General features: G+C 45.3%; 1 protein-coding gene across 7 annotated transcripts in view; it reads right to left on the bottom strand.

Annotated features, from left to right (window-relative positions):
- The window catches only part of Tet (tet methylcytosine dioxygenase-like), a 58,136-nt gene that overhangs the window by 27,585 nt on the left and 7,235 nt on the right, over positions 1 to 23,316 (bottom strand). For all 7 annotated transcript variants that reach the window (XR_016140850.1, XM_089083162.1, XM_089083163.1 and 4 more), the window contains exon 2: positions 19,286 to 21,855. Coding sequence is in view for 6 of the 7 variants with exons in the window: in XM_089083162.1 (XP_088939288.1) it covers positions 19,286 to 20,395 (1,110 nt within the window). In the remaining variant the exon portion in view is untranslated. The remainder of the gene's footprint in view (positions 1 to 19,285; positions 21,856 to 23,316) is intronic.

Here is a 23,316-nt window from a genome sequence, read left to right on the forward strand (position 1 = left end):
AAAAACTGCTAATAAATTAAAAAAAAAAAAAAATTGTCCATAAAAAAACTTTTTAACATTTAGACATTGAGCACCGGAGTAACTTATGAATTCCGTGTCTGACGTTTCTAATTAGTAAGAAAACCACGGAAACTTTCCCCATTTCCTTCGTAATGGACGTTCGCCCATAATTTATCCTAACGAAGCTAATTAAATTTAAATAAAATTGCAGTACATCAAGATAATCAAATTTAAAGAAAATATGTTTCATTTTTTATAGCCGCTTCCAAACACTGAACTGTAACTGCTGATTAATGTCTAGATTTTAGAGATTTACATCATCACATTTTTACTAAGATAGTAGTTGCATAATTGTACACCGTCCATATTTTCCGGAGAGCAATGAAAACGGTTTATTAATATCCGGCGACTTTTCCGCACTCAAAGGGCCAAGCGTAATCTGCCATGCGATGAGGTCAAGATTGGTGTGCGAGGACGTGGGTGAGAGTGAGGGTGAGGGTGAGGGTGAGGGTGAGGGTGACGGTGAGGGTGAGAGTGAGGGCGACGAGTGAACATCGAGGTCCAAAGGCAGGCGCGGAAAACATTCCCCTTCGCGGGGTACGCACATACATATCTGCACACACGCACACATTTACACGTACGCGTGTACGCACACTCGCGTGGGCGATTATGGTCTAATTCCCTTGTACGCGCATTCCTAGCAACCTGATTGCCTTACCTACCAACCTACCTGCCTCTTCGCGAGGCAACGAGGAAAAAATGCGCTGGTGCACCCGATAAGCACACGCTCGAAAGGTAGGGGCGGCAGAGGCTCTTCACGATTCCACCCCTTCCCGCCGCCAGCGAAGAAAATCTATATGTATGTATCTGTGTTCCCTCTCGGTCCTTTTCTCCCGCCCGGACGCGGCTTTCTCCCGCATTGGAGAGGAAAAGCGGAGAAAGAGAGACGGACGGCGGGCACGGTGAAAGGGAGGCAAGGCAAATGTCAATATCGACGATGCATCGTTGAGAGGGCGGGAATGAGGGCGTAATTAATCGTCGAAGCCAAGAAATCTCTTCCCTCTTTCTCTTCCTCGTTCGATCAATTCGCCGCTTGTCTCTCTCTCTCTCTCTCGCTCGCTGTTCTTTTCGCTTCGCGCGCGTTAACATCCGCATTTCTACACGGAAAATCTACGCACGCTCACGGAGAGATCTACGGCGAGAGAGAAGTCAATCTGTAACAGATTCAGACTCCGGTCTCTCATCCTTCCACTCGTTCACCTATCCCACAAATTCTCGTTATCAACAGGAGAGGACATTTCGAATGTCTCCGTTGACGTGACTCACAAAGTAAACAGCCCTTTAAGAAACAGCCCTATAACTTACGGTGCATCGAGAAAGCAAGAAGGCAGCCTGGTGGCAGCCGGTGCTTATATTTATTTAAGTTTCGACGACACCGAACATTTGCCCCCGGAGAAAACGTTAAACGCGAAGAAACCCCGGGCCGCTTCTCGGCATTACGGCACATCTGCTATGCGCGTCTTCTCAAAATCACAAGGAAGAATCCCAATTTGCGGTAATTTAACGTAATAAGAATCGGAAGAAGAAGCAACAATTCTGCGATATACCTCGCTCTCTTCTACTCTCACCGCTCGAATAGCCGCGGTGTACGGAACTTCGGATGTTCGCGGCTCGAAGAGGGACAATACGACACCGACGTAGCGTACGTTTTCTCTTATCGGGAGCTGCGCATCTGCCAGTACGAGGAAATGTGTTTACGAAATATTTTAATTACCTTATCGCCAAATCGCCGCGCTCTCTCCGGCAGCTGCCGGTCGAAACGCGTGCTTCTAATTGCCGAGCTAGACGGTAGAGTCTTTGCGGCGCGGCTCCTTTTTACAGGCGAGAATGTATCACCCGATCGAAAGTGTTATGCACTTGCGCGATGTTCATTCACGCGATCGTAGAAATTTTTTATCAAAAGTCTTATAAGGAATGACTTTTCCCCTTCTCTCGCTCGTGGCGCGACTTAAAATGGCGTCGTCGGTATCGCACGCAATTATTTTGCACGACGCCATAATGTTCCGAATTTATCGACGTCACTGCTCGATTACAAGCAACAAGGTCAGAAGCTACAAGAATTATTGAATTTGTCGATTTCAATAAAAAAAAAAGAAAATGAAATATATAGTCTCAATATTTTATATTTTATTTGATATGTTACCATTGGAAAATCGCATTTCTCAAAATCACAGGAAAATAAATGAAAAATCATACAAAAAAAACGATGAAAAATCTCGCAATTTTCAAACACCGCGTAAAGTTTTAGATAAATTAGAAAAATGATATTGAAATGTATGGATATTTGATTGGCTGCCTATACCTGATCGTATAAGAAGACATATATACATAGAAAAAAAATTAGCTTTTAAAAAAAAAATATTCTCATATATAAACAAAAATATTATAATCTTTTTAAAAATTTTAATCTTGATTTGATTGAATTTGTATTGATGCAAACTACTTATTTTTGCTCAACTCAACATTAAAAGTCTTCTATATGAAAATTATAATATTTTTCTTATGAGAATATATAGTCTTGATATAAAATTTAATTTTTGTCCTGTGTGTAAGAAAGCATTAAAAGAAATTAAAATTTTTCATCTCTTTCTTCTTTAATATCTTAGAGCATCCATATTGAAAAGTGATGGTTTTGATACATCGATCATCGATGTTGCCTCTCTGATTTATTTTAGAATTCCAACCGCATATTCTCCGCGTGTCAATAAAAACGTTCGCTATCATTTTGGCATTTTAGAAATTTATTTTTCTTTCTTTGCATCCATTGCGCGCATATCTTTTGTATTATATACACATACTGGAGAACGAATAAAATTGTCAAACGTCAAAAATTCAGAATATGTTCAGAATTCTGACGTTCGCAGAAAATCTTTGTCGCAAGACAGGCTTGTTTCATTTCCGCCACTTTCGGTATCATAATTTGATTAAAAAAAAAATCGTCTGTTTTATCGAACAGTTAAAAGATTTGAGTTTATTCCGAAAAATTCTCTAGTCGGGACCGACGGCACTTCTTGGCGCAGCTGGAAACTACGTTGATAGACGTTTAGACCACGCTGGTTTTTCGATCAGCTGACTTTAATTTCATCAAACCATTTTCATGGCGCGACAGATGGCTGGCGATGGACGAACGAAAAAGCCGTTGCACCCATTAGAAATGCGGCGGTTAAAAATGGTAGATACGTCGCGACGGAAGGAAGGACAGGTTGCCGAGCGTGCAGTGCAAAAAATGATGATACTTAAAAATTTCCGAATAATGATTTTGACGGTGGAAAACCATAATTAACGCCACCGAGAAGTTTACGAAATTATTCCCCGCGTCTAAATACTGTCCGACGAAAACAACCCCCGAGAAGAGTGATACTCTTCCGCGAACTTCGAGCGGGACAAAAATGGAGGATTCGCAATAACAATTATATCCGATAGAATAATATTTCTTGAAATCCGCATCCATTTCTCTCAGAACAAAACCAATGCTCTCTAAATGCCGTCGGCTCGATTAACGAATATATTTCTGTTATATCGACGAGACGTATCGGCGCGGTCGTGACTTCCGGAGGTGCACACAACGGACCTTGGACCGCCGTCCGTGGCCGTCCGACGTCGGTACACGTGTTAGACGGACGAACAAGTAGTACGGCGTGGTAACGGCTTTAATAATTATTTTTACAACCGAGTTTCCGAGTACACGCGGCCTCAGTCCGTCGCGCTTCGCCGACTCGCAGCTGGCTTCCATACAATCCTGCGGCCCACGGCACAAGGGCGGCTCCGCATGCAAACCGGCGCGACGCGTCGTCTTTCCGTCGAATATCCTCTCCCTTTCGATTCAAATCAAACTCATTTAGACTCGAAATTAAACTCCGCGAGAGCGTGAACGAATAATAAATTAAAAAAAAGATATATATATATATATATATATATATATATATATATATATATGTAAAAAATAATGTCATAATATCTTTGAGAGAAGGGAAGGGAACAAAGTGAACTTTTGTCGAAAGTTCGCTGAAGAAAAATCCACGTTTATCGAGATGTCTATTCTCCACCGTGGATAAATGGGCTTTGATATCCCGGAGAAAAAGTAGGTAAAATTTATCCGCGTCGATGGCTGCGTACGATTTTCACCGCGCGAGGATTGCGTGGAAAGAGCGGAACTGCGTGCTGACTCGGTCGGCAGGTGTAAGTAATGGAAGTAACGTGCTTTTAAAGCAGGAGGGGAATACTTAATACTTCTTCTGCATCAGGTGCTATTTTTAACGAGGACAGTTATTATCGCGATGTGTCTCGCGTAATTTCTCTACTTGTCAAAATGTTCGACGAAACGACTGCTTAACGGCAGACATTTGCCAAATGATCATACAAAGTATTATTCTTATCAAGTTCGAACACGGGTATTTATTACTCTATTAAGAGTCCGCCGATCATCGCCGGACATCGGTATATCATATCGTTATTCTTTTAGCCCTCGAGGTACTGATACGTCAAAAAAATATATGTTCCGAAAATATATCATATTAGTCAATCAGAATAAGTCTTTCCGAGGAAGAGATCAACGAGAGAATTTATCTCCTTCAGATTTCCGATAAATTCGGTGAAATTTCCTTCGACACTTCGACGCGTCTAGACCGTGGCTGCTCTTCCATGTTAAAATCTTGAAGGGATCAACCACGTGGCCATCGCACGTGGTCATGTTATTGTTTTGAGCATAAGGGTGTTGTTACTCCTGCCCAGGAGTAGGACAGGGGAATAGGTACGGAGGGTCGGACACCCCAGGACGGTAGGGCCACCAGGAGGGATTTCATTCATGATCCCGAAAGCCACCCCCATTGCCCGGCTCCTCCAGAGACTGCGAGAGCAGGCAGGCGAGCGATACATTACCACCAGAAAAGGGTAGTTCCGTGTCGAGGCACATGACGTCTCGGTGGAGTGGAGTAGGGGAACCCTCGGATTTGGCCATTTGATATCTTAATACAGAAGCGGCGCGGGGAGAGGTGTCTGTCGAGTCAAGGACGCCCTCACGTCGTATTTTACTTAACGGCAGCCGCCACCCGCCATCGCCACCTTCGCCACACAGGGCAGAGAGAGGATAGCTAGGTCAGTTCTTCGCATTAGCATCCCCTGGACTTGAGGGTATCGGCCTTACCAAGTACCTTCTTCCTCCCAGTAAGGGTGATCGCGTGGACGATCGGCGCATTTAAATGGCAAAACTTTGAAAAGTCGTGATTTGCATGACTACAGAAAATCTTTAAAAAAAATCTTGGAGTTAAAAATTTTTAATTATCATAAAATAATCTTATCGTTGGTTTACATCTGAAGCTTTTAATTCCATCAATTTGTAAACGCTATTGCTAAAAGCACTCGATCGTTTGGCGTCCTTGCGAGCTACGTTGTCTACCAATCAGAGGTACAGCCGACTCATCGCGTCATCAAGTTGGTCATACGGACCGGTTAAATCGAGCGATTCTACGGGCATGACGGAGAGGATGAGAAAGCGGAGTCTCCTCGCGTTCAAACGCAAATCAACCGACCCGGTTGTAACCCTCCTCAAAGTATGCGACTTATACGAAGGTATAAGTAATAGGGTGGTTACGTTACTTTACCAAGGTCGAGATAAACGCCGGACTTTGAGATTGTCCGATCCATTTATTTCTATCTACAAGAACAAAGTTTTGTTTTCTAATAGAATCCAGTTGCTTAAAACATTCGATTCCTTCGCGATTAAAATTATTACTTAAATTCCGATTTAATCTTCCGATTGTTCTTTTTCACGGTTCTTTCCGAAATAAGAAAAGAGATCGATTTATTTATTTAAAGAATCCAAATTTTAACAGGTAATAATTATTAATTATTTCTCGAAGATCGGCCATTGTTCCAGCGAATCTCTGCGAAAGTAACGATCGTAATCGACGCAGAAACGTACGTACGTACGTACGTGTGTGTGTGTGTGTGTGTGTGTGTGTGTGTGTGTGTGTGTGTGTGTGTGTGTGTGTGTGTAAATATAAATATATATCTGTTTTTTCTCTCTGTCCATCTTCGTTTCTCTCTCTCCGAAGCGACATTAACTGTCTACTTCCTAACTTAATCCGTAACTTCCGACGCCGCGACAATCTGACATCCTTTTTATTTTCATTGACTCGTTCCGAGCCTCTCTTGTACAGGGGTCTCGTTCCCAGGATTTTTCTATCTACCGAGCGAGTGTGCGAGCGAACGAGCGAGCGGCCATATTCGTTCTCTACCTATTCAATTTATATCGTTGCGTAGTATGCACGTAGTCGGATCGTGTCTCTCCCTCTCTCGCTCTCGATCTCTCTCTCTCTCTCTCTCTCTCTCTCGTCTCGCAGACACAAACGGGGCGAAAAAGAGTGCACCGAATTGGTCGACGGAGAGTAACGGCGAGAAGAGAGTGATCGTCCACGCTCGTGTCTACGTTGCTTTCCTCTTTCGGAAATTCAGGGAATCGTGGGGAGATCAATTTCGCTCGAGAAAAAAAAAATTACTTTTTATCGACGACGTAAGCGGATGTATCATTTACATCGTGCGCATCTCTTTTTTTTTTTCTTTTTCTAGACAGAGACGAGAGAATAGACAACTGCTCGGGAGATGATAAGAATTCAAATTCAAATTCCATCTATATCGAGAAGACGAAAGAGTTGTGAGACTCCCTCCCGTCTGACGGAATAACAATTAATTTCTCTTGGTAAAACGACGCTACGGCGATTGGACGTAGCGCCGAATGAGAAATTTCTAGCGATTAATCGAAAGACGATACGCGACCCCGATTCCGACGTTTCGGCGTGCCTTCCGTCTTTAATTAAAATCACTCGGCTGCCTGCCGAATGGACGGTCGCCACCTCAAGAATTCGTTCATAACTTCGAGCACGCTCGGCCAGACACTCGGTTAACCGGCGCAGTTAGTGCCACTGCTGCTGGCTGCCAAGCAACGTATCAGCCGGAAAGCATCGTAATGCTCGATCAGCGTCGTGAACAGTTTGTTTTTCGCTTCTCCGGACTGGAAAGAGACAGCCTGCCTTCTAGACGCTCTTGTCGGACACGATGATTCATCGCTTTACCCCCCTATCCCCATACGCAGGGTGTTCTCATCGCGCTGTCACCGTCCTACTCTCCTGGTTTTTCTGCGAAAACTGGCGAAAATCGATGGTGATCGCCGCCTCGCTCCCAAGGGCGGGAAATTGGGATCGACCGGGCTAGAGAGAGGTCGTATGGTATAGGGCTACCGTATATCTGCATACGTGTCGATCGCGTCGTTTCAGTGGGAAAACAACGCGCGACGTTGCGTGGCAGGACACGCACGCACGTACAGATGCACGCATGCCGCGTGCGTGCGCGCGCGCGCGCGCGCGTACGCACGGATATATACGTACGCGTATGTACGCACACAGCCGAAAGATTCGAAGCGGCAGATGTTAAAACGCCCAATGGAAACCGGTCATGTTGATGTAGCTGCCGACGTGCCATGCCATGCCATGCCATGCCACGCCGCGCCGCGCCGCGCCGCGCCACGCCACATCGCGTCGCGCCGTAACACGAATCGCTATAAAAATATTCCACCATTGTCTCGTCCGTCGTTGCTTTTTTTCAATCTATCAACGGCCAATCGCGGTGCTGCTTACGATTTAAATTTATAATACCTCAGCGTCGGCCCGCGGCACATGCTGATGTTGCTCTGTCGAAGAGATTATCTCTTTTTCTAGTAATAAAATCTGATCCAAATCGTCCGCGTGTGGTGCGGTAGAACGAGACGTAAACGATAATCATTGCTCAACGACAATGATGATCTCGCTGCAGCGAGAAAGAACAAGCGACGTGCCAAGAGTTTAGGAAAGTTAATACTAGCAGTTCCTTTACTAGTATTCCTTTACTAGTATTTCCTTTTACTAGTATACGTTCTCATAAAAGGATAGAAAGGTCAATGAACGCGTTGACGACTACCTGGGTCCTTCAAGCCCAGTTACGGGCCCGAAGAAAAGCGAGAAAAATCGCCTGTGAAGTAGCCGGACTACGTTCACGGTCAAGGTATTACGGTTTTCGCCCGACGATGCGGTTGCGACTGCATATATCGTTGCGCTGAAACGAAAGAGCCAATCAATCAATCCCCTGCCGCACTATTCTCGCAATGAGATCTGAGCGAATTGCATTAACCTACAGACATACATTACATACGTGTCCGTACGATAATAGCGCGGTGCCCGTCGCTATCTTCTGCCGCTGCGAGCTCTCTCGCTCGCCAGCTATAGGCCTCCCTTTAATCGTACTTCTTCCCGACCTTATATATAGCGTTTTTTTATCGGGAAAACTAGTGGCAACACTCGTGCACACGAAATGCAACTGTATCGTTTCACTGTAAAAATCACATATTTTCATATATTTTCGGAGTTTAATGTGTTTCAACATCAAGTGTTTCTCATCAACTTTTGACTCCACCGTCTTTAGAGACCGATGCACATTGAAATTGAGGTTGTAACATATTGTATAACTAAATATTATATTATTTTTTAACATTACACTGTTATATTTTTATTAGAATATTTCAATCGTTTTTACCTTTTATTAATTTAACATCACTTCTCTCCATACATTCAATTGTTAAAAGAAATAACTTGATTATTTATTTGAAATAACAATTGTTGTTTTTCATTTTTTTATAATAAAAATTATCTCTTTTAAGACTGTAAAATTATTAATAATTCATGACAATGTGAAAGATTGTGTTTTTCATATAAAAAATTTCCTGCTATTATACACAGTAGCTTTGCAATATTTTACGAAATTTCAAAGTTCGTCACACAAATTTTCAATTTATTCGGAGTGACCTATTTTATCGGTCTCACAGTTTTTTTTCTATATATAAGAAATTTCACTTAATAAGATACGCAAAATTTTTAAACAAAGAAACAACAGACCAAGCTGATGAATTAGCCGGATCGTAAATAAAAAGCAGGGCTGTGTTCAATTTAGCACGGATGTCAAAAGCGACCGATCCTCTCGCAGTTAACAGCTGTCTACAATTATTATATTTCAGAGCTCTCTCTCTCTCTCTCTCTCTCTCTCTCTCTCTCTCTCTCTCTTCTCTTTCGCTCTCCCAAGCTACCGTATCGATCAGCCGGCATATATATGTACCTGGGTTTTTGTTGCTACCGCGATTCCAGGGAGAACCGATGCTGTGACGCGCATCCAGCACGTCTATCCTCTTTGTCATGTTAAACACATCAGACGCATCCTGTTACTTACAGGAGCGCCGTTAGTCCCCCTCTGAAGATACTTTTTTCTGGTAATTCTCTTTACTATCCTCGCTATCAGAAGCGTTCAAATTTTTTAAAATTTTCTTCATCAGCTTTTCCAATATTCGTAGAAAAAAATTTTCTGTCTTTTGAAAATTTTCCTTATTTGGAATATATGTAAATATCCTGTTAATTTTTTTGATAAAGTTTTCAGATAAGGTAAAAATATATCTTATTCTTGAACATGTGAGAGAGATCGCTTCTTATATTTGTACGAAAATATCGTTAGAATTTTTTTTTTTTTTTACATTTTTTGATTTATCGAAATCGATTTGTTCATTAAATCTGAGAGAAAGAGAGAGAAAAGATCTGGCAACTGTTCCTAACTTGGACAGATGTCTCGGCGCTTTTGGAAGCTGCGTGAATCGAAATGAAACAGGGGCCACGTGCGGAGGAAATTCATTTCCTTTTACGGCGGCTGTGAAAAATGCGCGCGCAGATGTGCCCGGATGTTTATTTCGGTGACAACAATTCGGGCGTCTAACGACGGGTGATCGACCCTCTTTCTCTCTCAGTCTAATACAGATTTGCTCATATCCATATCATTATGATATTTGAAACTAATCTCTTTGAACGAAAATCCGTCTCGAAGCGAATACCCTTTGCTTCATTTTATTAGAAAGTGGATATCAATTCTTTGACACTTTATAACAAAATATCATAATTGAATGCTAAAAATACATATGCAATGATTAAAAAATAAAAAAATATTTAACGTCTAGACACAGAACTATCGATGACGTCCTGTTTATGATCAAGCTCAAGCTATCGATTCGAATCATGATCATCGTCTCTTTAACGTTTCTTGGCAACTACGAATGAGGAACGAACGCGCGATTATATCTTTCAAGGTGGACTAGAGCGAGATAAGCCGATTAAACGCAATAGAGAGTCACCATCTGCCAGTTTTCCCCGCCGAGGAGGGGTCCTAGGGGGCCGAGGAAAGAGCGGAAAAGCCCTTCCCCCCTTGATCTCTGCACACACGACACGATCGGGCTCATAAATTCCAGAAATCTAAAACCTCAGCCTCGCGCCAATGAGAATACGCGATGCATCGGGCGCGGACAAAAAGATCCATGACAGATCGACGTGCATGTATGTATGTATATATGTATGTATGTATATATGTATGTATGTATGTATGTATGTATGTATGTATGTATGTATGTATGTATGTATGTATGTATGTATGTATGTATGTATGTATGTATATATGTATGTATGTATGTACGCACGTATGCATGTATATACGTCTGTATGTATGTATGTACATACATCGAATTCTTGCTCGCAGGATCTCCCATGGTAACCATAGCTACTGTACAAACAAGATGGCCGACGGCTTCCGGTTTCGACTGGCTGTGTGACGCGGCAGCTGTGCAGATCTAGTTTCTAGGCTTACTGATGGAGCCAAAAGGAGGCGAAGAAGGGCAAATCATTCGGATCGATTACGTCCGAGGTATCTCTTCCCCCGGGAGAGACATGTCCAATCACAAAAATGAAAATGACACACGGATGCCACGGTCACCAATGGAAAATGTGGGTTGAACGATCCGATCCGATCGATTCCAATCCAATGCTTGATGCTACTCCGAGATGACACGAATATGATTGGCCGACCGCCATTTACAGGAGGCAAGATTAGCACACCTAATGGCGCCACATGGTAACCATTAATGCGAACAAAAGACTATCCCGGAAGATCGATGAACGAAGAACGCGCACCCCTTGCAGCAGCCTCGCGGCAGCGGCGGGCAGAAATAAATGTTCGCAAGCTGTCGCGCGACACTCCCGATTTCAATTCATCCGATCGCACCCTCCCCCCCTGCCCCCTCCCTCCCCGCCCCGTCCCGAACAGCGGCTAATCCCAATTACAAACGGCCATTAATTTTAATCGGCGGATGAAAATCGGGTCAGCGCTCGCGCAAGAGAAGAAAGGGAATTATGGTGTCTCTCCCTTTCTCAATCTTCGCCCCGCGCCCGCGTCATTCGCCTCCACGCGGCGCGACGCAACCGTTAATCGATCGCGCGCGTGCCCGGCCGCCGTGATTTATGTTTACACGCCAGTCATCCGCATTTACATAAAGATCGAACGAGCGAGCCGTTGGACATGCGTCGCGCCGCGGAGAAACCGCGACGCGGACGGAGGCCGCCCGTGGATTTTACCTCCTCGCAAAAATCGCGCGGGATTCTCAAACGCGCATCTCGCGCGTGCGTTTAGACCGCTGCCGTTTTTTTTTTCGCCTCTCGCGAAAAACGTTGTGCGTTGTGAGGATTCGTTTCCTTCGTCGCCTCCCGCGCTTTGAAGAGAACTGTACCGCGCCTTAAGAGCGATTATCCTTGATCGGCAGCGGTAGGTTAGCGGTAGGTACATACCGTACCAGCTAGATTCGCTTTTATGACGTCATAATGAACCGGCAATCAGCAGCATTGTCGACATAATTCCCGTGGCGTTGTCTCACTCGGCTCGAGATATCATTCCCGCGTTCCTCCTTTCAGCGATACTCTCTGTCTTCTTTCCGGCGGAGAAGAGAGAAGGGCGAACGGGAGGACAGGAAGACACGCTTTTCGAAAGGTCGATCGATACGTCGAGTTTATCACTGTTTCGTGAATCGTGCGCACGGGGCTGGTCGATACGAATGTTACGAGAACTCGGGTCCTCCGGAAGATATCGGAGAGCGAGCCCACATATGATCCGTACGCGCCACGGAACGCATACGGAGACATTTTTATCCGGCATCGCCGGCCTCACGCCGGTGGACTTTGAAGTTAAATCGATGGGAAAGAATACGGTCGAATTGAAACGAGCCGCACGGAGGGACCGGCAGGGACGACGGAGGGGCAGGAGAGACAAGCGAGATCGCGTCAACGCGCGCGCGCGCGCGCGCACACGCACTCGGAATTGGTCGCGCGAAAATGGAAGAGCTTTCAAATCGGTGTTCTTAATTGACCGAGCGATTGACTGTCGCGACGATTACACGCTGCGCAGCAATTCTATTACACGCATACGCGATTTCTCGATTTGATCGAGCACTGTGATCTTTTTTTCATAAACGTGATCATAAGCGTTTTTCCAAATTTTGGAGCTATAATCCAACTAAAATTTGCTGGGACTAAAATTTGTTACAAAAAGAATTTCAAAAGCCGCAATTAGGAAAGAAATAAAAGCGACGAAATGGATTCAAGGGAAATCACACGAGATGAATATTTTTGAACTGGACCCGGAGACTGTAGGAGGACCGTGCGTGAGATGAATCAATATCGATAGCGAATCCACATCCATCTCCCCTCGCAGAGAGGGGTGGGCGAAGGGTGGAAAACCAGAAAAAGGATGAAATGATGCGCCACTAATTCTGTTACGTTCGTCATCGGCGCAGCCCGTGGTGCACGTGCACCAAGGCGAAATGTATAATATTTTCAGGGCGCATGCGCGGTGGCTCTCCATCTACAGGGTGGTTCATCACGTATGTATATAGGACGGCGTGGCGTGGCTTGGCGTGGCTTGGCGTGGCGTGGCGTGGCGTGGCGTGGCGCGGCATGGCGCGACGCGACGCGCCGCTGCCGCCACGGCAGCTGTCAGACAGCTGTACGGGGCTTTTTACCTGCGCTCGCGTTTACTATAATCGCACATACGATTCCAACCGCTCCGAAATGAAACGTACCGACGACGATATCTGCAGGTAGATCGATGGTAGATCGCCGATTCTCTTCCGGCGGAATAGATCTACGCGAAAGGAAGTCCCTCCGTCGATCATTCGTCGTCGGAAGTCGTCGCGCGTCCTGCTTTTATTATCATCGCCTCGTAATTACTTTTTATTTGCGTGGCAAAGCTCGTTTCTTTAATTAACAACTTCTTTTGCTGACTTCTCTTGCTTACTCTTCAAACTTGATATTACTTAATTAGGTCGTTCTTTCTTCCAGCATTGCACCAGCATCTGCGCGGCGCGGAACGAACGGAGAAAACAATTATTGCTCGTGGGAATTAAAAATCGCGGCGTCCGCGGTCCGCCGTAATCAGTCGATGATAACAGATAAGAACGCTCGAACACGCTTATATCCGTTGTCCGTTTTCATCATTTATCGGAGATTCCTTATCGAATATTTGTGTATACGTATATAACGGAATATATATATATATATATACGCCGTAGGTGTACGAAGAACCGAGGCGGCAGTTTGCTGCGTTCGCGTTTAGCTATCGCGAACGCCTCGAAGACGTTACATCCGGCAAGCGGCCGGATCGATACGCGAGAGAGAGCGGAGAGAGCCTCTCTCCCTGGCACCGACCCTGAAGCCAAGACAGACCTTGGACTCCCGTGAAAGGGAAATTCAAGGTACCTCGACGGCGAGAGGCGCAAGAACGGGAGGGGGGGGGAGGGGGTTTTCCTTTACGATCAATTTATTCTAGAATATTGAAAAAAAAGGAAAAAAAAAAATTCTCATTATCCAATCCTGCCAGAACGTCGGCCGATAACGATTTTTCATTTTACGTTCGGCAAAACTGAATTTAGGGCAGGCTGCGCCTGCCATTTCTGATTCAGTAGCTAAATAGGAAGCCATCGAGTTAATTTCTCCAATCGATTCGTCACGAGATCGAAGGATCTGACGTATGTGTGGTACGCGGTGCGTATGCACAACGCGTACACAGCGCCATACACACACTCATAGGCGCGTACGTGAGTATGACTCAGAGCACGCACGCGCTCACGCACGCACGCACGCACGCATGCACGCACGCCGCACGCACGAACGCACGTACGCACGCACGCGCCCGATGCACAGAGCTGCAACTCAAAATCGATATAGCGAATCTAGCCAGATTATATTCTCCGCGGGGCTTCGGGGCACAATACTCGTAATCCACCGTAAACCGTGACCGCAGTTGAGACCGCTCTAATATTTAGGAGTACGTTGGAAATTGATAGAAAAAGACGCATGGCGAATAGAATTTTTATTAAATTTATTCGCCGATGTAACATAATCGGGGATCGTTATGTGGGAGAAATTAGAAAATCTCATGTTGGAAGATGAATCCGGAAATTTGTTCGAGACGATGTAATATCAGGAGAATATTAAAACGTCTAGAATAAATTAAAAACTTTTCTAGATTTCTTGATTTCTAGACAAATAATGTATTGAGCATTATTACTAAGAAAAATGTCGCCGCTTTATCAAGATCATATCTCATTTAGGGGTGTGTGTGTGTATATATATATAATTTTGTACATTTTGCGTACGTCGCTAAGAAACATAAGTCTTCTAAGTTTCCCCTTTTATTCAACAAAGAAATATTTGATTTTTGAATATAACAGAGTAAAAAATTTATGAAATTTTTCAATTTTGCTTGCAAAACTCCATTTTTCTCCTCGACTATCCACTCAACCTTGAAGCTAGCAGTCAGCCACGAGCATTTTGCATTTTTCAAGAATAATTGTACAGTGCAGCAAAGAACCCTACCTTTGTCATTAAGTGCACGTGAACAAATGTACGTATATATGATGACGATGACTGCCCTTTGCATGATTCTCGGAAGGTTGAACAGGATTTCTGGCAAATGTTCTATCGAGTAGATCGTACCGAACCTTTTATACGTCGTCAGCTGCGAATCGCATCGTATTAAGAACGCAAGATATTAAGAACGGTACGATGACGTATAATTTAACAGTTAATTAATATTGAAATGGGCGCGTCCGTGAATAAATTTGCATTGAATTTCCTTCAATAATTGAACAATATGAAACTGGCTGTACAATTTCGTCCTGTGTTCTGGTAAATAGTCTTGGCGGGGAAGCTAGCGGCGTCAAAGAGAGCCAGAGAGAGGTTCACCGTGAGAGAAGAGAAAGAAGGAAGAAAGACGACACCTGCGCGCGTGCGTGTAAAAGAGAGATAGAGAAAGAAAGAGGAGAGGGGATGGAGTTATCGTGGAGGAGAGATGCGAAGGGTGAGAATATAGGGGAAGCTGGGAGTAGAGGGGTGCAAGGAATCTCCATCGTGGCGAACGGGTCGATCGAGTGCGTGTACAAACATTTTCCGCGTGCGTTTCCTTCGAGTAGAGAATTCGGCCAGAAGACAGAGAGAGAGAGAGAGAGAGAGAGAGAGAGAGAGAGAGAGAGAGAGAGAGAGAGAGAGAAAAGAATGATAAATGGAAGTAGCATATAGTCAGAGAAAAAAAAAATTTCCTATAAACATATGAAAATTTGACGAAAATAGAAAGGGAAATCCTTCCTCCATTTCCTCTCTTCCATTTCTTCTTTTCTCTTTTTGTAAATGTGTGCGAAGAATCGACACATTGCGAAAACAAAACCCGGAAGAGACAGATAACGGAAGATAAATGCTACGTCACGTTCTGATCGAAATCACGCGATCTTATCTTCCAAATACACAGTATGACTGCAGTATGAACGTGAGATAATTTTCAAATCAATACTTCAACGACGAGAGATGATCGCTCAACATCCTTCGACGTTGACGCGCGCGAGATATTTACTTACTGGAATTTAAAAAAAAAAAAATTAAAGCGTCAGAAGGAGAGGCGAGCAAAGTTCGAAAAAGAGAAAAAGGTATCTTCCGTTCGTATCTTCTCCAGCATTGAACGCATAGAGAATTCGAGATCCCCGAGGCGCGCGCACGCTTCGCGCTCGCGCGGCCGTCGCACGTGCGTGCCTGCGTGTGTACGGGGAGGCTGTGACTCATCCTGCGGGAGAGGGAGAAAGAGACAGAGTCCTGTTTCCCGCGGCAGGAAACAACGAGTGGGGGTGGGGATCGATATATCGACTCGAGAAACACTCCTGCCGTTAGCGGGAACTGCGTAGCTTCAAGGTCCACCCGCACACCCCTCCGCCCCTCCGCTCTCCCGCCCCTCCCACCCCCCTTCGCCCTTTCTACGTTTTCCTTCCTTCCTCCTCTCGCTTTTAGCCCCCCACGGTGGAGGGCGATTTTCTCGGGCTGACTCGGAAGCAGTTTCGCCTTTCCGTTCATTTAAATTCGCGAGCGAAAAACGCTCGCTTTTATATCCCGCTGATAACTCCGCCTCGCCTTCGTCCTTCTGTTCCAAGAGCGTTATCGTCAAGCCGACGCACTCAATCGTGCCGTGAATACCCACATCGAAGATAACACTTCGAATAATTTACCAAACTGAAAAGAATTTTTTTTCTGTACAAATGAAGAAGCCGGCGTGAAGCCGGAGAAGAAGAAGAAAAAAAAACAGCAAACAAGAGATAGGGAAATTTAATAGAGGATCTCATTGATTATTATTAAATTGAGAACAACTCGAATCGAGCATTAATCAACACTGTCGCGTCATCGCGAGAAATTACGCCAGATAAATTTACTTTCGAGAGCGCGTCCTAACGCGCGTTACGTCGAGAGAAAAAAAAGAGATGAAACGCCGCGTATCAGCGTACGGTCTTTTTTAATGCTCGTGCAGCGACGGCACGAGCCCGTCGCATTATTTTGCCGTGACGAGGAGCGAACGGGTTGATTGGCCTGCCGTCAGATAACCCTGAGCAGCCGAGAATTGTATCCGGTTATCGTGCGGTTATCGCTTTAAGCGAATAACGCAAAAAGCATTCGTAATGCACTCCGCGGGACTCGCCGCTTCGAGTCGGAACGAGTTGAGTTTGCGCTACGAGTTAACGTAACCGAACCCTCGCGAAACTCCGCACGAAACAGATCCCCTTTCTCTTTTCCTCCCCCCGTCACTCTCTCGCCGCAGCCCGCCCGTTCTCCTGTCCGCCTTCTCGCTGGCTTTGACGGGCTTCCGTTGTTTCGATTTATCGAGAAACCGGAACCGAGACGCCACTTCACCGCGGCCGCCGCTCGCATTTATTTTCGTCCTTCGTGAAAGACAATTCGCAGCTGCGGAATATGCACGCACGGCGCAGATCGATCGGTCGGTCTGTTTGTATGGGAAATGATTGAAATTAAATCTCTCTAGGCATACGTAAAATCCGTAAAATTTAGAGATAGACGTCGCATTTGATAGAGAACGCTAACGTCGTGTAAGAGGCGAAAACGCTCGTTTTGCGCTCGTTTTCTTGTCGGCGGGAGGAGCGAGAGTAGCAGCGGTGCGAAGACGAGCTCCGTAGATGGGCGGCGGGTCAATGATCCATCGTGTTTATGAGAAATCGGGTCAAAACAAGAAGGAAGGCGATAAAAATCAGACTGGCAGTCTCTTCCGAGGGGAAAGGGTGGATGTGGCCTCTCGACAGCAGGTGTGCGATCAACTCACGGAGGGCAGAGTCCTTTCTCGCGGGCGAAAGGAAAGACAGAGCGGGGACGGCCGTTCCCTCCCCTGGGATAAAGAGGGTGTTAAGTTGTACGGGGGCGCGGGGTTGTTGTGACGGCGCGCTTGTACCACACCGGTCTTCGACTCTTGGCGATCTATCATCCCTTTCTTTTGGGCACCGCGCGACTTTTGGCGTCGCCAGAAATAGTCGCTGAGAGAATCTGACACACGCCGGTAGATAGGAGAAAGATCGAGCCTCTGGAATTGACTTCCAGAGAGAAATTTGCAAGGTCCGCAATTTTCAGTACTGTAAATAATAACTCGGAAAAACGACGGGAATTCCACTTTTGTCACGTCGCGTGATTGATCAGAAATTAACAAAGAGAATTTACTCACATTTACCTCACTGTATTCTGTAATTACTTGGTTCTGGTTGAATGACGGTTAGATTACGTGGCGCAGTCGGCAGATCGTAAAACTGTGTATCGATCGACAAAATGCTAATTGATAAATAGCAGAGTGTTATCGGTGAAATTGTATTGACGGTCGCAATGTCGCGGCCGGGGCGAGACGTACGGTTCGGCGCGCATATGTCGTCAATAAACAACACGCCTGTTTCTGAACGAGAAACGAAGTTCGATACGCGATTATTATGACCCGCGGTGAGCCTTGAACTTGCCCTACGATAAGCGAGGCCGCTTTACGAGTCGTTGTTACTGCGTGCTCTGCCTTCTCGAGGCATCGAACGTTCATACGCGATATACAACACATACGTCGCACGTTTTTCGAATCAATAATCAGAGCGAAATTTATCTCGCGACAATTTTTTCAATTTGTTCAACACGTTTTTTGCGATGCGCGTGACTAAATCCGACGACTAAAATTCGATCAATTGAAAAGAATTATTAATTTATATATTAATTAATGTTCTCATGTGGTTAAAGGATCTTACGCCTCTAAGAAAAACGACAAGGTATAAGTTTTCATTTGTTATCATACTTATCGATATCGTAATTCTAACTCGGACTTGATCAAACGTACGATTGCAGGTAGTTCGACGCCGTCCCTAGTTGCGGTAGGAGTTGAACAGTCAGCCAGTCAACTCGCCAACCCCCTATTCAATGTCGCTACAATAATAAACCACCTCGGTTATCTGTATTTCTGTATTTCCCTCAGGGATTCACGGCACATTCAGGCCAAGTTCAAGCTATGTATATATATATATATATATATATATATATATATATCGTTCTCTATAATAGCGTTTTGTTCTGTACATTTATACCTTTCTACAACTATACGTCTATCGGGATTTCGCAGAAGCAATCACCGAGAAGATGATTCACGCATTTATGCTCTGCGATTAATATCATTTTTCCGAATTTCTAACCATATTCTCCAAATTCTAATAATTTTCAAGAGTATGCGTTTCGAATGAAATGTATATTAAATTCTTTCTTCATCCTAATTCTCTATTTTTATTTTCTATATTTATCTATTCTATATTAATCTTGCAATTTTATTCCGATACCTTTCTTGACATTCTATTTACGTTATTCATGTTATTTCAATAAACAATTAACATAACTTGCTATTAACAAGCGACTTTGATTTTACGCAGATAACATGAAAGTAATAAATCGAGATAAATTTCGCGATGATATGAATAACGCGATTGACGAGTCGATGGTCCACTTACCTTCTTCTCCGTGAGTTTCTCGCATCTCCTCATCTTGCAAATTTGATGGCTCTTGTCGTTCCTGCAGGGTGCGCAATCTCCGCAGTTGTCTTTGCGTTGGCAGCCTATGCACTCTCCGCATCTCTTCCGTTTCTTCTTCGCCGGCTTGTCACCAAGGCCCCCGTCACCGTCTCCGTCGGTTATACCCCCGCCGAGATGGTGCACACCGCGATTCGCGGTAGACGAGACGGCGGCGACCTGACCGGAACTCTCCACGTTGCCGGTACCAGCACCGGCACCGCCGCCGCCACCTCCACCGCCGCCGCCGCCATCTTCCGATTCCATTGAACCAGCGCGAATTTTTCTGCGCTCCTTTTTACGGCCGTCGATACCGATTGGTCGCGAAGTCGGCGAAGAGTCCAGCACGGTCGACATCGGATTTTGGAAATTGGCATGATGCAATTGCGGATATTCAGGCTTCACTACCGTCAGCACCGTGTGATGCGGATGACCCGGTGGAGGTGGCGGGAACGCTTGGACCGGGCTAGAACCCAAGAGCTGTATGTGACGCTCGTCGAGTATCTGCTGCTGCAGCGCCGGGACCTCTCGAGCTTGTACTGGCGCCGGTACCAAGGGATAACCGACCGATCCGCGATGCGGATGCGGTGCCGGAAGCGGCGTCCCGAGGGTGTGGAAGCTCGGCAGGTTCGATGTAACTGGCGGCGAATGCGAGATGGACGCTGGTGATAATGGCGTCAACGCCGTCAACTGAGGTTCGGCCTCGCTCGGTGCGGTGAACTGACTCGCGAAGCTGGGCAATCCTTCCGCACCGCCGCCCTTCGACTCCCAGGGTCGGTACTGGCTCGCTGGGACCACGTCGATCAGCCGGCCTGTCAGACCCTCGTAGTAATCCCACGACACAAGACCCGGCCCGATGTCCTGGGCGTGAAGCGTCGTCAGCGTCGTCGAGGTGTCCATCGTGTTGTCGCCGGCGAAGCTGCTGAAGGGCGGCAGGTGCCGCGCCGACAGGTCGCCAGAGCCGACCGTGCCCGGTGAGGTCGCGACCGCCGCCGGAGGGCTCGTCGGGACCCTCTCGGTGGCGCCGACCTCCTTCGTCACCTCGGCGCTCATCTTCCCCGCCACGTCATCGCCACTTGACTCCTCCGCCTCGCTTGTGAATTTTACGCGTCGCCGCTTGTGGTGGTGGTTCTCCTCTCGGAACCTCCGGAGGATCGCGCGCGAGCGGTTCCTCTCGTTGAACTATTCGTTCGTTTCGGATCCGAAGGCTCGAAAAATTATCTATTCTTCGAGCGGATAATTAACGAAATTCGTATACGCGACATTGATTTGCTTTTCTCGCAATCGATCGCACTTTGATTTCCGTTGATTTCCGTCGAGTGAGAATTGTGGAGATCCGACTTGAAGGTGACGACGAAAAGTGTCTCGTTTGTTGTATATCGATTCAACGATGATATCCTCGCTCGAAGTGAACTGGAATAGTTATCACTTATCTGAAATTGGCCCGTATATTTCGGCCGTACGTAGTCTTCTACGCAATTTGTCCTTCGATTACGCTCGTTCTCTCCTTCTTCTCCTCGTACTCGATTTCTCGCTCTCTTTCTCTCTTTTGTCTATCTATATCTCTAGCTCTGTGTCGTTTTGTACTCAACAGGTTTAGGCTACGAACTGAAGTAGATCGGTTGCTCTGGGAGTATTCAAGCGAATCTGATTAATTCCTCCCTTTGTCTGCTTCTTCTTCCTTTCGCTTGGCGAAAATCTGTTACATGTTGCGTCCAGTTTAAAAAATGCACTTATATGTTATACGGCTATTTCTATAAACCTCTACAAAACTGTGTGTGCCGGTTTGTTTAATTAATCGGCTCTGACGAAGGAATCGGTATGTGTCTCACTATTATTTCACTTGACGAGAGATTATCGATATTTGATGAATGATTAATAGAAAAAATGGTAGATTCTTTGGTTTACGGTCCTGCTCTCGCACTGGATTACTCTGTTGGTCTCTCTCTCTCTCTCTCTCTCTCTCTCTCTCTCTCTCTCTCTCTCTCTCTCTCTCTTCCTTCCGTAAAATGCTGTACGTTTGCACTTATTCGTATTTATTTTTTATGAAAATTTATTTTGTAGATAACACTGCGTATATGCGTGCCTAAAAGATTATTCCTTTTATATTCCAAGATAAAATAAATGCCATCTATTATTTTATTGTTTGAAAATAAATCTTATTCTATTCTATTCTACTCTCGCTCGTTCTCTCTGTTACAACGATCACTTTCACTTTGCTTTCTTCCTCAATTTGGCACTGGCGGACTTGTTTATTTACTTGTTTGTTCTCTGTTTCTTGTCTTCCTCCTTTAATTAGATATATTTTGTACACTTATTAGTTAATATAGCTCTTAATCTTTTGTCTTGTTCTGAACCTAAGCTCTTGGGATATCTTCCTTTTTTTGTGTGTTCCTTCTCTCTTTAAATCGATATAAACATACTAATTACATATTTCTTTCGCGTTTTTCGTAAGAAAATAGAAATCACTTGAGGTTAATGTGGCTTGTTAGAAGGCGGTTGATTTGTACGATCTGAAACAGTAAATAGAGAGATTTGTCATTTATGTTATTCCTGTACGACGGAGGGGGGAGGGGGGAAGGGAGATGAAAATTTTTCCCGATACGATACAACGGAGCTACGTGGCCAACAATCGGCGTTGAACTAATTCGCAAAGCTCGACTTGTGCATCACGCGTCGAGAACGGAGAAATCGATGAAAAAATGAAGTTGCAAATGCGGATCGGCGAATACGTTATACATCACGCGAGCGAGAGCGCGCACGTGACGCGACTATGTGAGAATGTGTCACAGACGTTACTTATAACGTGACCATCGCTAAGCCAAGGCTACTATTACGTTCGGCGTTGGTGTTCGCACACCGATTCATACGCTCGCTTTGATACTCGCGTACGTTGCGCTTGGCCGTTTCATTCACGTTGCTTAGAAGTCTGACGATGGCTTTGAACTCGTCGCATCATTCCGAGTGGAGCAGCTCGATCGAAAGCAAAAGAGACGGACTGTACCGCTGTCAATGAAGACTCGTAAACAAATCTCAAAAATAAAAGAAAAATTTACGAAAAAGAAGTACAGCCTTGAACCGCAAGTAATAAATCTATGTTTTAAAACTTGGTATTTTTCGGCATCAAAATGGCTGACCGAAAGGCTTTGTAAAGATTTGTTCGCAGTCACGAGAGTTTCGTCGCCGTCGTTAAAATCGGGCTGTTAGCCCTCCGCGAAATATCGATCGATGTTTATCCTCTCTCGTTCTCTCGCCACTTCTCTTTCTCCTATCCGTTTCCTCCCGCTCTTCTCACTTTCTCTCTCTCTCTCTCTCTCTCTCTCTCTCTCTTTCATACACAACTACACCGCATACGGCACAAATTCTTCCACAGGGTGGCGAGAGCAGCACAAATTCATATATAACTTAATATCCAATAAATGATAATCCTTTGTACGTATAATATAAAAGAAAAAATATTTGGACGAAGACATATCGTGACGAAGGTATATCGGATTATTTCGATGCTATAGATGGGAAATCTGGTGAAAATAAATCGGTCTTTGGTTATCCCGTATATAATCCAGGTAACAGACATGTGCAACTGTAAGCAACTGTAGTTTTCGCGAAACACGTAGACGCATAGACGACGATAGCTCCCGCTATGTAGCGGTTGCTTTTCCATCCTGTGCCCCGCCAACCCGTTTTCCGCCCTCAAACTCTAATAGCTTTACAGCTGTGACCGCCCGGTGCTTTCGCTATCGCTGGAAACTTGCACTGTCGTTCGGCCAGCACTTTCGCTCGCGACGCGACCTTGCGGAGATGCTTCCATTATTTCGCGTTGCACGCGAATGATACCGTTTATTTTACGTGCGCGCACGCGCGCACACACACACACACACACACACACAAACACACACACTCTCTCTCTCTCTCTCTCTCTCACTCACTCACTCACTCACTCACACCCACCCACACATACATATACACGCGCG

This window comes from Pogonomyrmex barbatus, unplaced genomic scaffold (genome assembly GCF_055798465.1).
Source record: "Pogonomyrmex barbatus isolate J1 unplaced genomic scaffold, ASM5579846v1 scaffold7, whole genome shotgun sequence".
In the NCBI taxonomy this organism is placed as follows: Eukaryota; Metazoa; Arthropoda; class Insecta; order Hymenoptera; family Formicidae; genus Pogonomyrmex; species Pogonomyrmex barbatus.